The sequence below is a fragment of the Lissotriton vulgaris genome, chromosome 2_1, assembly GCF_964263255.1.
Source record: "Lissotriton vulgaris chromosome 2_1, aLisVul1.2, whole genome shotgun sequence".
Classification (NCBI taxonomy): Eukaryota; Metazoa; Chordata; class Amphibia; order Caudata; family Salamandridae; genus Lissotriton; species Lissotriton vulgaris.
The window spans coordinates 1,407,550,571-1,407,567,943 of NC_141687.1; the positions used below are offsets into that span (position 1 = coordinate 1,407,550,571).

The following is a 17,373-nucleotide window of genomic DNA, read 5'->3' on the forward strand; positions in this document are numbered from 1 at the left end:
GAGCTGGGCTGATTGTAGGATCCTTTGGGGTGCGTGTGGAATTTGAGTTGGCTGTTCAGGTATGCTGGTCCGGTGTCGTGGAGAGCCTTGTGAGTGTGGGTTAGCATCTTGAAGGTGACTCTAGCTTCGATGGGGAGCCAGTGGAGTGTGCGCAGGTGCTAGGAGATGTGGCAGTGTCTTGGCACATTGAGGACCAGTCTTGCGGCTGTGTTTTGAAAGTTCTGTAGCTTGCGGGTGAGGTTCATTGCCTTAGTCGAGCCTGCTGGTGACCAGGGCGTGAGTGACGGTCTTTCTGTGTTCAAGGGGGCTCCATTTGAAGGTCTTACGTAGGAGGCGGAGGGTGTTGAAGTAGGAGGACGAGACAGAGTTGATCTGGCGGTCCATTTTGAGCTCTGAGTCCAGGATGATTCCCTGGTTGCGTAAGTGGTCAGTGGGGGTGGGCGGGCTTCTGAGGGCGGGGGCCACCAGGTGTCGTTCCAGGCTTCTGGGTTTGGGCCCATGATGAGTGCTTCCGTTCTGTTGGTGTTTAGTTGTAGGCAGCTGTTTTTCATCCATTTGGCGGCAGCTTCCATGCCTTCTCGAAAGTTGTGTTTGGCGGTGTTGGGTTCGTTGGATAGGGAGAGGATGAGTTGGGTGTCGTCTGCGTATGACACAATGTTGAGTCCGTAGGTTCTGACGATGGGGGCGAGCGGAGCCATGTAGACGTTGAAGAGCGTAGGGCTGAGGGGGGACCCTTGGGGGACTCCGCAGGTGGTAGGTGTAGGGTCTGAGAGGAAATGGGGGAGTCTGACCCACTGTGTTCTGCCGGAGAGGAAGGAGGGGATCCAGTTGAGAGCCTTGTCTTGGATCCCTGTGTCATGGAGTTCGCATATTAGGGTGCGGTGAGAGACTGTGTCGAATGCCACTGAGAGGTCAAGGAGGATGAGGGCTGCTGTTTCTCCTTTGTCCAGTAAGGTACGGATGTCGTCTGTTGCGGCGAGGAGGGCAGTATCTGTACTGTGTTTTTTTCTGAAGGCGGATTGGGAGGAGTCGAGGATGTTGTGCTCGCCAATGAATGTGGCGAGTTAGCTGTTGATGGCTTTCTTGATGACTTTCGCTGGGAACGGGAGCAGGGAGATGAGTCTGTAGTTTTTGAGGTCGGTGGGGTCCGCCAAGGGTTTCTTCACAAGGGGGTTGATCTCAGTGTGTTTCCAGTTGTCAGGGAAGGAGGCGGTTGCCAGTGTGCGGTTGATGGTGTGGCAGAGCATGGGTGTGATGGTGTCGGCAGCTCTGTTGAAAATGTGGTGGGAGCAGGGGTCCGTGGGAGCCCCGGAGTGGATTGACTTCATCGTCTTCAGTGTGTCTTCAGTGGTGAGGGCTGTCCAGTTGTCGATCGCTGGCTTCCAGGTGTCGGGGTGGTTGGTGAGGGCTCAGTGTGTTGGTTGTCTTCGTCAAAGTTGTCATAGATGCTCTTGATTTTGTGGTGAAAAAAGGTGCTGCGTTTGTCGCAGAGATCTTGTGAGGGAGGGATGTCGGTGGACTCGCTGGTGTGTTGGGCAAACTCGTTGATGATGTTGAAGAGTTCTTCACTGTTGTGTGCATGAGTGGAGATTCTGTCATCAATCGCTTTTTTCCTCGTTTTTCTGATGAGTTGGTGGTGGGCATTGATGGCGGCTCTCAAGTTGTTGTGGGCTTCTGTGGATTTGGTGTTCCTCCAGGCCTTTTTGAGGTGGCGGCAAGTGCGTCTAGACTCTCGAAGTTCGGTGGGGAACCATCTAGCTTTCTTGGCTTGGGTGTTGTGTTTCTTGAGAGGGGCTATGGTGTTGGTGCTGTTGGAGATCCATCTGTGCAGGTTTCAGGCTGCGGTGTTGGCGTCGCCGTTTTCTGCGGTGGTTGGGGTGGAGTTGCTGAGTGATGAGGTTAGCTGGTCGTTGGTGATTCTGGTCCAGTTTCTTCGTGGGAGCAGGTGCTGGTGTCTGTGATTGGTGGGTGTTCTGAAGGTGAAGTGGACGCATCGATGATCAGTCTATGAGAGTTCGGTGATGTGGCTGAAGGTGATGGAGTTTCCTGTTGTTAGGATGGGGGTCGAGTTGTGTCCTGCTGAGTGTGTGGGTTCAGTCATGATCTGGCAGAGTCCAATGCCGGTTTTCGAGGTGGAAGTTGAGGTCTCGAAGAAGGGTGTAGTTGGTGGACACGATGGCATGTGGGGAGATGAGGTCCTTGATGGAGTTGACTAAAAGTCTGTGGGGTCCAGGGGATCATTAAATGAGAGTTCCTCGGAAGGTGGAGGCATGGCTGGCCAGTATTTCGAAGTGAAGGTGTTCCATCAGGTCTGTGGGCTCGCCGGGGAGTGTGCTAAGGCAGAGGGTGAATTTGTGAACAATGGCGATTCCTCCTCCCGGGTGGGTGGGGCGGTCCTTCCTGGAGATCTTGTATCCTTGGGGAATGGCGATGCAAATGTCCGGTCCCGAGGTGGTGTTGGTCCAGGTTTCAGTAAAGAATGCTATGTCCAGGGTTGTGCTGTCAATGAGGTCCCAGATTTCAGTGGCATGTTTGTGGAGGGATTGGACGTTGAGGAGGATGCATTGCAGGGTCTTCGGTTCGGTTGTTTTCTTGCGGGCAGATTGCGCTGGGTCAGTGGACCATGATGGGCAATAAAGAATGGCTATATGTCTTGTCCATCTGAATTAGGTGGGCAGACATATAGCCAGTCCTCTGACTGCCCTTACTTTGTCGGGCCGTCTGAGGAGATTGACCACAGTGGAGATGGAGTAGTCTGCCATCGTCAAACCAAGGTCCATCCGAATTTAAATCGGGTGGGGGGAACTCCGTCACCGCTGTGACTGACTTCCCTTTCTGCTGACATATAAACCAGGACCTTTATTTGTGAATTTAGTCCTACGACACTACCTGAAAATGTTTCAGAGTATAAAGAGTCTGTATGGATTTTCTCTGGAGGTCAAGGCCTTGTTATGTTCATAGTTTCTCAGTCTCTGTGCACACTCTAACAGATTCTCAGATTTATGTTAATTATTGCAACATATGTTCATCTATAGATATTGCTATGAGTTTCTTGTTCATTATCTTGTGCCAGTTACCTGAGTTAATGTTAACGTTTTGTTACACCTCCACATGAAGACAACGTGGGGTACATCAAGATTACAGCACTCTTGCTCTCCAGTTCATTTATAAATTAGCTGGAAGATGACTTACCTTAAACTGCACCTGAGAGCCTGAGATTTAATGGGGCATACATTGCCCCTCCGTTATTCACCGATGACACACTAGTAAAAAAAATAATTGGCTCTTCAGAAAACTTCCTGTAGCCTTTGAGTCCCAATGCTCTTTCAATAAATTGGAAATAAATATTGGGAAATGTAAGAATTTTTCTATAGAACCAAAGTATGGTAAACGTAGGAAATTACATTTGACTGGAACAACTTTGACACAGTGGAGAAATATGAATACCTTGCTTTGCGTTATACTAAAGAGATTGGATTTCAGAAATTCAAAGGAGTCATGTAATTCGTTAGAGTACGACACACCTCTTGTCAATTTATAATTTTAAGAGAGGGAGCTTTGGCTTTCTGTTTTTTGCCTGAAATTTGCACCATAAAAACATATCAAGAGAGGTATAACCAAGTAAGACTTATGGTGCAGAACTATGTTAACTCATTTAACTCATTTAAAACTCCCTTTAAATATCCTTCAGTCTACTGGTATGACACCCCCTTATGAAAGAACATGTGAAACAAAATGTGCAGCTATATAAAAGATTTTCATTTGGGTCAACCAAACCGCCTTTATATGTTATAAGTGGTTAAGTGGTCTTAAGTCAAACTTCAATTCCAGACATTTGTAGAAACCTAGTAGGCGTAGGCCCAGTGCTTTATTTGAGCAGGTGGTTTCGGGTACTAGGCACCGGCACCTATTTGTCAACATCACTGCTATGGCAGTCTGCAACATGGTGGCACTGTTAGCCTAATTTAGATATAAGCATAACAACAATTATTTATCATTTCATTACATATTAACCCCTTGGACGCTGATGACGGAACCGCTCTGTCATCAGCTGTGGGTGCGCTGTGCTGATGACGGAGCGGTTCCGTCATGGCCCGCTTGGAATGCCTGCGCGGCGCGGATTCCACGCCTGCGCTGAACGTTCTATTGAGCTGGGCGGGCCATGACGGAACCGCTCCGTCATGAGCACAGCTCAACCAAGGCTGGTGACGGAGCGGTTCCGTCACCAGCATGCGTCCGCCGTGCGGCCGCCCCGCCCCCTTAGCACTGCGGCGGAATAGCCGCCGCAGTGAAGGGGTTAAAATGACTAATACCTGCTGTCTAAACCATTCTTATTGCTTTGGGGACCTGGAATAGCCCTAATTATCACCCTGGTAGGAGAGCAATGGTTAGTAGCTGTATTGGGTATGTCACTGGCAGCTCGCAGAGGCAATGATTAATATTGACAAATTAAGCACTGCTTGGCCTTCATGATTTGTACTCAGTTTATAATAACAAACTTTTTAATGAGCTGTCTGCGATTGAGGACTGTAATAAAGTCTTGCAGCTTCTTTTAGTAGGGTTTACATCAGTCCTTAATTTGTACTGGTGGTTGCCGATGTGGGGCACCAGTACTTGGAGGATGAGAAAGACATAAAACTGTGTGTTTACCCTCGTGAACCAGGCCCAAAGTCTTGAAACCTTTTGTGAATATTGATCACTTTTTCAAATTGGAGCCTGTGAACTGCAACTATAACAGAAATACCTGTAAAGAAAGATATTGTGATAGTTATAATCTTTATTTAATGTTAGGTGAGGTCCAAAATTGCAGAGAAAAGGATCAGAATGTCCATAAGGCAAAGTAATCCAGCTGTTACATTGCCACCAGCAGGGAGCAGCACAAAGCAGCATGTTGCAGCTAAAAGCTGCAAATATGCGTCTACCGCCATAAAGAATGCAGTTTTGTTTGTGGTACAATAACTCTTGCATGGTTCCTCATAAACAAACTGTTATTCCCTGAGTGAACATTATGTTAGTTTTTATTAGTGCATTTTGTGTACGAGCTGTCAGGTCACATGCAGAAGTCGTAGTAAAGGATGAATGTTTAATAAAAGTTTAAATCAGAAGCTAATGTTAAAGCCCCTCTCCTCTTACATAAAAGGTGCTTGTGAGGAAACATTTTGCCATTTACACTGAAGCGCCGAGGAATGATGCAAATAATAAAACTGAAAAGGATTTCTCCTTCATATATCATTCCCTTTAAAGCTCGAACTTGGACCCACGAGGAAGCATACATCATTGGCAATACCAGAGATCTTTATGACAATTTAGGTGGTAAAATCTGTCTTTGTTACAAATACTCAGCTATCAAACATTGTCATTAAAACTAATAAGACTAACCTTGTAACGTTTTAAGGGAATTAAATGTTGAGAAGTCAATGGTGTTCCTTTTTTAGAGAATACTTCCATCATACCCACCCAACATTCCCCATAGTTGGCAATCTCATGGCAGCCATTCCATTTAACAGCGTGCCCACCAGGATTTCTGTTGCTCTTGACTCTCTGGAACAATGCTTCTAGTTGTACAACCTGGGAGCTGTACAATAAACTCATCTCATATCTGACCTATGGGCTCTCACGCATTATCTTCACAAGTCTCAGGGCGACAATGGAAAGAACAAGCATTGGAAATGCAATAGGTCTCGCATTAGGAAAGTTTGAGCTATTGGTCTTATAAATGACATTTTTTTTATTTATGTGTTGTTTTTTAAAATAGCTAAATTAATAGCTTTGTCATTTACAATGCCAATAGTTATAACTTTCGCAAATGTGACACCTATAGCATTTGTAATGCAACATGTTTTGTATTTACGTGACTTAGATGTATTGGTATTACAAATAACAATGGTTTTTTATTTTTTTAAATAATTAATACTTAAATAATGTATTTAATTTGTAATGGCAATAGCTTAAACTTTTGTAAATAACTTTTGTGAAGATTATGTTCAGTGTTTTTTATTGTGACGAAAATTCAAGAACAGAACTGAAGTATTAACATCTTTTTGTGATTTGTAATAAAGCTTGAAAACAGCTTGAAACATTGAAAGAACATATTTGAACCAGTGAAGCTGTGGTGGTGCTGAGTGATGCTGTCGTTGCACTGAGGGATGCTGTGGTTGCGCTGAGTGATGCTGTGGTTGCGCTGAGTGATGCTGTGGTTGCGCTGAGTGATGCTGTGGTGGTGCTGAGTGATGCTGGGGTGGCACTGAGTGATGCTGGGGTGGCGCTGAGTGATAATGTGGTGGTGCTGAGTGATAATGTGGTGGTGCTGAGTGATGCTGGGGTAGCGCTGAGTGATGATGTGGTGATGCTGAGTGGTGCTGTGGTGGTGCTGAGTGATGCTGGCGTGATGCTGAGTGATGATGTGGTGATGATAAGTAGAGCTGAGTGATGCTGTGGTGTTGCTGAGTGATGCTGTGGTGTTGCTGAGGGATGCTGTGGTGGTGCTGAGTGGTGCTGTGGTGGTGCCGAGTGGTGTTGTGGTGGTTCTGTGGTGGCGCTGAGTGGTGCTGTGGTGGTGCTGAGTGGTGCTGTGGTAGTGCTGAGTGATGCTGTGGTGGTGCTGAGTGATGCTGTGGTGGTGCTGAGTGATGCTGTGGTGGTGCTGAGTTGTGCTGTGGTGGTGCTCAGTGATGCTGTGGTGGTGCCGAGTGATGCTGTGGTGGTGCTGAGTAGGAGATGGGGAGAGGGAGAAAAAGGAGAGCAGGGAGGGGGAGGGGGTAAAGAGAGGGAGAGAGGAGAGAGAGGGGGAGAGAGGAGAGAGAGAGGGGGAGAGAGGAGAGAGAGGGGAGAGAGACGGAGATGGGGAGAGAGGAGAGGGAAAAGAGGGAAGGGGAGAGAGGGAAGTGAGGGAAAGGGAGAGAGGGAAAGTGAGAGAGGGTAGAGGGAGGGTACGAAGAGAGGGGGAGGACGAGAGCGAAGGACGTCTGGGAGAGAGAGGGGAGGGAGAGAGAGAGGAGAGCAGGCAGAGGGGGAGATGGGGAGAGGGAGGAAAAAGGAGAGCAGGGGGAAGGTAAAGAGAGGGAGAGAGGAGAGAGAGGGGGAGAGAGGAGAGAGGAGAGAGAGAGGGAGAGGGTGAGAGGAGAGAGGAGAGAGAGAGAGAGAGGGTGAGAGAGGAGAGAGGAGAGAGGGAGAGGGAAGTAAGGGAAAGGGAGAGAGGTAGACGGAGAGAGGGAGAGTGAGAGAGTGAGGAGAGGGAGAGAGAGGGAAGACGAGAGGAAAGGAGGGAGAGGAGAGGGATTGGAGTGAGAGAGGGAGAGAGAGAGAGGAGAGCAGGGAGAGGGATAGAGGAGGAGACAGTGAGAACCATGTTATCGACTCCAGCACCATGAAATACCAGGAAGGCACGTTTGGTTTAGGAGCTTGATGCATAATAAAAAAAACCAAGCAAATAAATGGAAGCACTCCTCATGGAAACGGGGAACCTTACAGGCTAGATTTTTATTGGGGTCAGGAACTGTGAATTAAGGGGATTCTGCCACGCAACATTACACTGTAGAAGTTGTGAATACAACGTAACTGGGTGTAGGCAGAGAAATTAGGTCAAACAAGTGATATTCCGGAATACACTTCAGTCTTGAATCCGAAAATTTACCATGCAGGTAGTACACTGAAAAAAACATTTAGGATAATGCTAAGTTTGGCAGGCACATTTTTGCTGAGCAGCCGAGTGCTTTGCAGTGGCATGCTCAGTGTGAGGCAGTACAATTTACACAGCGACTACAACAAGCATTGGTGTGTATTAGTCAAACAAAGACGCAAGCACAGTGTGAGGGTGAGGGGGCATCGCACGGGCGGAGGATTACAAACGCCACGGGAGAGGGGAGCAATTGGAGTGTGGCGGAAGCATCAAAGGGCCGGGAATGCGTGGGGGAAAGGGGCGCAACACGGTGAAATGGAGCAAGCTGGCCACGCGCACATGCACGCGAGCTTGCAGTCAGTACAACATGTCGAGCAAGCTCGACCTAAAAAGACCATTATGCTGCTTATATGAAGGGCTCTGGCTATCCAATCCGAGCATGCTGACTCCACCCACATTTGTATTGGAATGCATGATTCTTACAGCCCTTTAAAACCTATAGTTTAGATGTTTGTTTTTTAAGGGACCTTTACCAATCAAGTTTGAAATAATGTAGCACGCGTGGTACTTTCAAGCTGACAAATCATATGGGCAGGCCTTTTGTACAATATGGTTTAATGCATATACATTCGAAAAAGTATTGTAGACACTGTATTCAAGTTAAAATTACCTTTGTTTAAATGCACGCGCGGCACTGCATCCCCAGATGTTGATCGGAAATGATTTTTCGGCATGGCGTATGTTCAGCCCTTAGTTCCCTGCACAAGAGTAGTGGAAGAAAGGATTGCTGCACTGAACTTTCCATGATAGCTAGCCCTGCCGTGTGTTTAAGACATTAACAGGGTGTTCATGTAACATATGATGCTCTGCTAAATTTTGCATTGTGGCTGGCATTGCATTGTATGTGTAACGTTAATGTGACATGTAATACTGGTGAGCAATAGAAGGGAGCTGGTAAATGAATTATCAGTAATATGCTCCTGCTCCTAGATTCACCTAATGGGCAACGATACTGGATGTGTGAAGTTGTGGTGTGGTAATGAAATACCCATTCCCGACACAGATACAGCGTATGTGTAGCTGTAATATATAGTTATCACGGAGGTTGTGGTGCAATCGGAAAGTGGCTGCGAGGAAGACGGCCTCATGCTTTGTTAATATAGCGCTTTTATAGCCAACAATAGACTCATTCATTACGGAGAAGAAGGGCTGCGTGGCAAAAAAAAAAAAGTATTGGGCAGGCTGCTAAATTTTACATCGCGGCTGGCATTGTATCGTATGTGTGACGTTAAAGTGACATGTAATACTGGTGAGCAATAGAAGGGAGCTGTTAAATGAATTATCAGTAATATGCTCCTGCTCCTAGATTCACCTAATGGGCAACAATACTGGATGCGTGAAGTCGTGGTGCGGTAATGAAATACCCATTCCCGACACTGATACAGCGTATGTGTAGCTGTAATATATAGTTATCACGGAGGTGATGGTGCAATCGGAAAATGGCTGCGAGGAAGACGGCCTCATGCTTTGTAAATATAGCGCTTTTATAGACAACAATATACTCATTCATTACGGAGAAGAGGGGCTGCGCGGCAAAAAAAAAAAAGTATTGGGCAGGCTGGTGGCCTGAGAAGCGTCAGTGAAGCAGGGGGCGGGGAGCCAACCCTTTGATGTAGCTCACGGCCTGGCGGCCGTGAAAACAAGAAGCCATCAACACACGCGGTTATCGTGACTGTGCACAAATTCGGCCCAGCCAAGTAAACAGAGTCAGACAAGTCATTGGGCGACATTGCTCGTTTAGCTATAGAAAGTATTTCAAACATGCACCGTCTGCCTGTGTTAATGTTGCAGCCAATCAAACCCTAAACTCGGCATGAAGGTGGCTTTCATAAACGCACAAACTTAAAATTTTGCTCACAGACACTGCTTGGAGCTGAATTCAACTGGCTCGGTGAAAGTCATTCTTTGAAGCTGAAACTCTTACCTCCGAAGTTAGCTTGAAAGTTGCAGTTAGCCATAATCAATTACAAAATGTAATCAAATTTGAAGAACGTGAGTGAAAGTGCGGCCGGCCGGCCGCTCCATGTTGTTTGGGAGGAGGGAGGGGTGAAAGTGAAAGTACGGCCGGCCAGCCGTGGCAGTGAATAATTAGGGGAGGAGAGGCAGAGCGCACGCTGGGGGAAGCTTGTGGGAGGGAGGCTGGTGGCTTTGAAGTGCAGCGCACAGCTTCAAATACCTGTGGGAGGGAGGCTGGTGGCTTTGATGTGCACGCGCTTTTTGCCAATGCGCTTGCGCATTAAGCTTGCTTTTCACGGGCACTGCATGGAATCGCCCGATAGTTAAGCTCTGGATAAGCCCCTATATTCTCGCAAGCTCAATGTGCAAGCGCATTGACAGGCGAGAATTAAAAAGCATGAGTCTGAAGCTCACATTTGCCTTTCATTTTTTTAAGGTTATTCCTCAAGCAGTACTTTGAAGGCATCCACAATTAACTCTGAGTCCTTCAGAATCGGAAAAAAACAGGAGTCCATCCAAACTGCTGGAATTTCGACAACCCTTCCTTTGTATCCAACTGCGAAAAGATCGCACCTGCACCAAGAGCAGCTGACAAGGTTTGGTATAATGTATCAAATGCATGGGGATGAACAAAAACAGCATGCTTAGGAAACAAATGTTTAAAGCAAAATCAGGAGACCATTTAATGAGACCACAATAAAAACAGTCTAGCAATATACTTTGTTATTACAGATTAATGGATACCGATAAAGAAGCTATCCCAGGTGTCATATCTATTCCTGTGCTGTTAGCGGGGGGGTGTAGTAACAAATGTGTTCTAAATAGAAACAGGCAGAAATGTTCTCTTTTTTATTTTTCTCTTAATTCTTTGGAGGTAGATGCCTGATCATCTGCATACATTGTGTAAAAGTGCTATTTTGCTCCCTTTCACCCTTTATAGGTGTGCATAGTTTTAGAATCTGAGAAAACCTGAGATGCAAAATGTCAATACAATTTCCTTGATTTACACACAAGAATACATTGAAGGGACCTAATTTACAATTGAGATCTTCAAGGTTTTCCAGACAGCAACTTACCCATGACACCTGTAAGAAATGTAGCTGTGTTTGAGGGGTGTGGAAGTCCCACATAGGCAACAACCATAATCTTTGTCAGGATGAATCGCAAAAGTCACTAAATTAACCTGTGCTTAACTCTGTGGTTGCTTGACATGTATCATCAATGTTTAATTTAGAGGCAATGTGCAAAGTATTTATGCAGCACACAACCAGTAATAAAGGATAAATTCAACACAAGAAAAATCCATATATTACATTTGAATTATTAAAATCATACCAAAATGACAAAATCCAATCTGTAGAACAGGAGATATTCAATTTCAAAGTTTTATGTGAAAATTGCACAAAAAAACAGAAAGCGGCAATTACTGTACTCTGGTCGCACTGGACCAGAACAAAGTCACAAGTTTAGGCCGACCACATTGGCAAGTGATTGGTACAGGCCCATGTTCAGCCCACTGAGAGTTGTACCTTAGTGTTCTTGGTGTTATGATGAGAGGCCCTGCTTGCCTGGTTGCGTCCCGTGCACCAGTTCCAATGAAGCTGCCTATCAGGAGCTGCAAGGTGCTGTGATGTGAGGTCCTGTGTCGAGTTGCATAATGCTGAATCAGTTCCAATTAAGCCACCAATCAGGAGCTCCGAGATGCTGCGATGCAAGGTCCTGAGTTGGGTTGTATCACTCAACATCAGTTTCGATGAAGCCATGGACCAGGAGCTGTGAGCTGTCATATGGTACTGTATATGTTGAGAAACTGTGCAAACAGTATATCGTTTTGTTGCCAAAAGTGGATTGATTTATGATGGATATACATATTCTTATGATTTGAGATGAATATGATTGAATAAAAAATAATTTATATACTGTATGTATACCTCTTGAATATTATACAATTCATGTTCACTACAGTGACAGAAATTTCCAACTGTGAAGTTAATTCTGAATAATACGCCCAAGGAACATATCTTTTGTGTTAGAGATTTCAGGGATGCAGGAAGCGAACGTATCTTAGGCCAACCTGAAATAATCATGTTCTTAACAGCAATTAAAACTGCATCATCCGAATAGCTTTTAATCCAGTCAGTTTCTGAAATGGAAAAAGGTGAAAGAACCAACTCCTCCAAAGAAGCCTCAACACACTCTACATCATCAATATTTTCATCTCTATCATTCTCCAAGGATAACCTAGAAAGAGCATCCGGCCTTAAATTCCTTTCTCCTGAAATGTGTTGTATATTAAAGTTGTATTCGTGTAATCTTGAAAGTATTCTTACCAATCTGGCAGAACCTTTCCCGTGCCATTTCCGTTGAGAAGGTGTAGTAAGGGTTTGTGATCACTAGAAAGTATAAAGTGAGAACCCCAAATGTAAGTTTTAAACTTTTCAACAGCCCAGGAACAGGCAAGGGCTTCTCTCTCAATGGTGCTATAATTGGATTCTGCACCACTGAGAGACCTTGACCCAAAGTCAATGGTGTGTTCTCTGGCACCATTCCATTGACAGAGTACAACTCCTAGGCCTTTCTGGCTGGCGTCAACATAAATTTTGCATTTTAATCCCGGAGAGAAAGAAGATAAAGCAGGTGCACCCACAATGACTTTTTTAACCAGATTGAAAGCCAGATCTGACTCTTAAGACCACAAAAACTTCACATCTTTTTTAAGCAAGACTCTTAGGGGTTGCACAAGTTGGGAATAGTTTTGTATAAATCTGGAATAATATTCTTTCAGACCTAAAAAAGACTTCAAAGAATCTTTATCTTTAGGAATGGGAGCATTTGAAATAGCTTGGGTAAGAGAATGCTTGGGTTTAATTTCTTCAGTAGAAATTGAGTGCCCAAGATAATCCATTTCTTTAATAAAAAATGTACATTTCTTCTCACCCAAAGTTATACCAACATCTCTAAAACGTGACAGAACTTTCCTTAAAGTTTGAATATGTTCATGTTGGTTTTTTGAATGTATCAAAACATCGTCCTGGTACGCCTGAACGCATTGGATGTCATGTAAAATGGTGTCCATAAATTTCTCGAAGACACTCGCTGCGGATGCCAACCCGAATGGGAGTCTCAAATATTTGAACGCACCAAATGGGGTGATAAACGTGGTAAGCTCTGATGAACACTTCATAAGAGGAATTTGATGATAGGCACTTCTGAGGTCAAGAAGTGTAAACAATCTTGACTCAGAGATGCCAGTAAGTAACGCCTGAATTTTTGGCAAAGGATGACAGTCAATTAATATATTTTGATTTAAAGAACGAAGATCCGCACATAGGCGAATACTGGAGTCTTTCTTTTTAACCGCGACAATGGGACTGACCCATAGGGATGAGTCCGTAGCCTCATTTATGCCTTCACAAACCATTTTATCTAAAACCTTTTTTAAATCATCTCTGACATTAAGTGGAACGTTTCTTAATTTATGAATGACTGGAATAGCATTGGGCTTGAGCTTAATAAGATGTTCAAAATTTTTGATTCTCCCGAAGGAGTCATTAAAGACTCTATATTAAGAACGACTCTTTTATCTATACTATGAATAGAGGAGATGGGAGCATCATTTATCTGAAGGGGAAAGTCAGATCCGGGAACTAGTTTGGGACCCATTTTGGCAAGGTCCTGCCAACCAACAATACACTTGCCATCAATGGCTAGATAATCTTTAGTGTGAACACTCCTGCCCAAACATGAAATCTTTGTGATAAAGAACGCTAACATATCAATGTCTTTGTCACCATATGCTTTGGGAATTATGTCCAAAGATTCTAGTTGTAAATTTGAGGACCAGTGCATATTAAATAATACATCAGATATAATGGTCATAGGTGCACCAGAATCTTCCATCATGTCCAGAGGAATATGATCGATAATCACTACACACGTAGGATCTTTCACACGCTTTATATGAGAAGAAGTTTCAACCAGGTAAATGGAAAGTATCTCTTTCTTATGTAAAGTTTTTGGAAGTGCATCTTGAAGATCCTTAAAATCAACAGTATTGATATTAGTATTTCCCAAAGTGGATTCAATGAAAGGAACATCAATATCATCGTCTCCTAGAGAAGATATTGTGCTAACTTGAATCCCTCTTTTGTTTCTACAAACAGTATGAAAGTGTCCAATTTTCTGGCAACATGTACACTTTTTGCCCTAAGCAGGGCATACAGGGCTATTTCCAAGATGCGCATCTGTAGCAAAATGTATCAGCTCTTTTTTTAAATGGTTTGGTAACCTTGTTCCTGAATACACCGCATTGACATTTAACTAATTTTGGACCCCTTCAGTTATGCATTTCTATGAGACAATGGATCTTTCTATGCTCTAAGCCATTTCCAAAACTTCTGACAAAGATGAATCACGGCAACTCAAAATTCTTTCTTGCATTTTCTTGTGACAACATTTATAAACAAACTGATCTCTGAGTACATTATCTAGATATGCTGCAAAATTGCAATCTGCAGCAAGATTCCTAAGAGCAGATATGAACTCTTCTACAGATTCATGTTGTTCCTGTTTTCTCTTCATGAAATTGAACCGTTCTAGCATGACGCTTGGCTGTCTAAAAATGTCTTATTAAGTCTCAGAATCGCATCCGTATATTCATTCCCTCCATCCCCATTTCCTGGAGGAGGCAGAGAAGGGGTAAATTATCAAAGAGTTGACATCCTGCACTCCCAGGTGGCTATATAATATAGCTAATTTCCTTTTGGAAGAGTATTCATCTGCTCCAATTGCGATCAAATAACTTTCAAAATCTTAAACCATAACTTCCATGTTTCCTTAGGTTTGCCAGGTGAAGGTAGAAAATGATTTAAATTTACGATTTGTTGACCTGTTGCGATGTTATACAACTCAGTTTTAAAATTTTAAAAATAACAGGTTTAAAATGTTAAATATAACTGAATCTTTTGATAAAGACTCTCATAGTTCATAAAAATATTTAAAAAATGTACCTTATATCTTTGAAGTTCTTTGTAAGTATTTTTTTTATATTTCTGAATAAAAATGTTAATATAATATTTGTTTAAAAAATTCAGGGTGAATACTTGTTAAATAAGGTAAGCGCTTACTGTAAGATGCCAAAAGTTACACACGGACGTGTGCATCATCGAAGAAAACAGCCTCTTTCCACAAAAGTCCCGATCGTAGGACTGTTGCTGTGGAAACGATGTGTTAGAGGAAACAAAATAGCCGCCGGGACGTGGTGACGTAGGAAAACGTGCTGACGAAAGCCGAGCTCTCAGTCCTCCTTGTGTTGGTAGGTGACGAGAAGCTACCATAAAAAGGAGGCAGCGCCAAAGTTAAGACCTTGCAGCGCAGAGAGAGACTGTGAGACAGTGACAGGAGCAAGGAAACGGACTGGGGCTGATCTGAAAACCCCTCTGGAGGATTCTCGTAACCTGTGAGGCTGTGAACCTGTGCCTTTACTTCTCGCGTTTTCCCGCTTCGCGAGAAACGCTCGCAGGATCAAAGACACTGGCCAGAATCTGGAGGAAAGCACTACGAGTCCCAGGAGGCTCAGCGGACCTGTGATAACCACCCGCCACGCCCAGCATAGACCACCAGGTGATTAAAATCACCTCTGGACCCATGCATTGCGGGGCGCGCGCGGGTGGTCGCCGGGCTAAGCCCAGGCAAAGGACGGGCCCTCTTAGGCCCTCAGAGGCCGAAGGAGGCTGGGCTGGGCCCTTTCTCTTTTATTTACCTTTCCGGATCAGGAAACAGGAGTTCAAAGACGTATTGGGACTGTCACCACACGCACAAAGTAAGATGACTCTAATATAACATTCACCTTGTTGTTAAGTTATAAAGGTCTGGTTCGACATTGTTCGTGTCTAACCGCTGCCATTGACTAACGGAAGTTAGCCCTGTTCCGTGAAATAACCCACATCTTATAACAATGCCAGGAACACAAACAGAAGCAACCCCTCCTTTAGGAGGAACCACCCGAGGCCCATTACACAACTATATATTTAGGATTGGTAATGATGTAGATAGGGAGACAATGCTCGCTGAGCGCGGGGCAGCAAGACGCCGCTCAGTGGAGCTCTTGAAAAATAAACGCTCGTCTATGGGCGCGCTATTGCAGGCCCTCTCCCCAGTTGCCAATTCTATCTATGACAAAGAGGGCCCCGTTGTATCCCCTGTAGATAGTATTCCATTAATTTTTCAGGATAGATCTCCCACCCCGCCAGTACTTAGCTCTCCCACACTACATGTTTCAATACTCTCTGTTAATTCAACCCCTGAGGATGAATTATTGTTAGACTTTACACCATCAAGAACCAAAACCAAGCAAAAGGTAAAAAAATCAATTAAGTCAACGCCTATTCCGGGACCACCACCGAAGAAAAGACGAAAAAGAGGTAGTGCCCAGAATAAAAATAAAAACAAAAATAAAAATACCAATATTTCTTCTGGGAGTAATAAAGGCGTAGTGGATGATCCATCATTAGTCTCAGTAGCTGTTACACCTCCGCACATACCACCAAAAGATGCATCCACTACTGACCTAATGAGTAATATGGAACATTTAATTAAATCTCTCATATTACCAATGGCAGAAAGGTTAAAAAGATTAGGCTTACAATTAGGAATTCTGGAGCAAGTTATGGGGGAAATTAAAGAGGCCACAAAAGATCTAAAAAAGTCTGCCTATACCCCCTTGAAACCGGTCCCAGCACCAAATAAAGCAGATAAAGTCCAAACTAAAACTGTGAATTTACCCAAAACCAAAGATGCAAAATTGGCCCCCCCAAACTAGTAGCAACTAACACAACTATAAAGCAGAATGACAAGGAAGGCCTTATAACAGCGAATTCGATCCCACAGGGGGGTGCCCCAAAAGCAAAAGCAAAAGCGAGTACGAGGGAGTATGCATCAAAAAAGCTCACTGTGGAGCTCCCGCCTGAAGCGGTCCCATTTGTGGTGGTATTAACTGGAGTACCACCTTTGACGGAGGGGACTAATGAAGCTGAATTCCAACTAAGGAACAAAGTAATATACTGGCTAAAACAAAATCGTCCTCTCCCACCAAACCTAAATGGCAAAATTTTGTATGCCAGACGTCTTCCCTGGATAGGGCATAGGAAAAAAGATATAAAGGGTGACATAATAATAATAAACTTCAAAGATAAAAGGTCAGTCAGACATATCATTAACTGGATCCCGCAAAATGTAAACAACACAATAAACACATGTGACCTCACATATTTTTATCCTAGAATTCCAACGACCCTAACATCCAACGTGCAATCATTGCTTCACACCACTGTAAACTATTCAGAACCTCCAATTCAAAATCAGACGGGTTGGCCAGGATATCCACCTTTAGAGTTGGAAGGTTATCCTAGGCCCTTAGCACCTAGATTCCGACCTATGCCCCGGCCGGCTGGTATCAATAGAGATCCGCTGATTTGTAGACAGACTAATTGGTCCAGGGAACCATTGCTGAACCTTGGTGAATACCCTAGGTACTCGATATACCAGTATCCCAAGTATCCAATCCCACTTTACAATCGTTACGCACCAATGTCAGGCATGGAGGGCATTGACTGACTTGTTGGAGAGATGATAGTGGAAAACAGCCTTGAAAATAGCTCGGTTAGTTTGCAAATGGGTCTTCCCATGGTTACTGGCCAGCAATCTTTAAATGACACCATGCCTATCCACCGCCTTAACCA

General features: G+C 44.3%; 1 protein-coding gene across 1 annotated transcript in view; it reads left to right on the forward strand.

The window, feature by feature from the left end:
- LOC147732664 (uncharacterized) overlaps nt 1-17,373 on the forward strand; it is a 188,278-nt gene that overhangs the window by 23,023 nt on the left and 147,882 nt on the right. Inside the window, exon 4 of the mRNA XM_086954300.1 lies at nt 10,071-10,230. Coding sequence (XP_086810426.1) covers nt 10,071-10,230 — 160 coding nt within the window. The remainder of the gene's footprint in view (nt 1-10,070; nt 10,231-17,373) is intronic.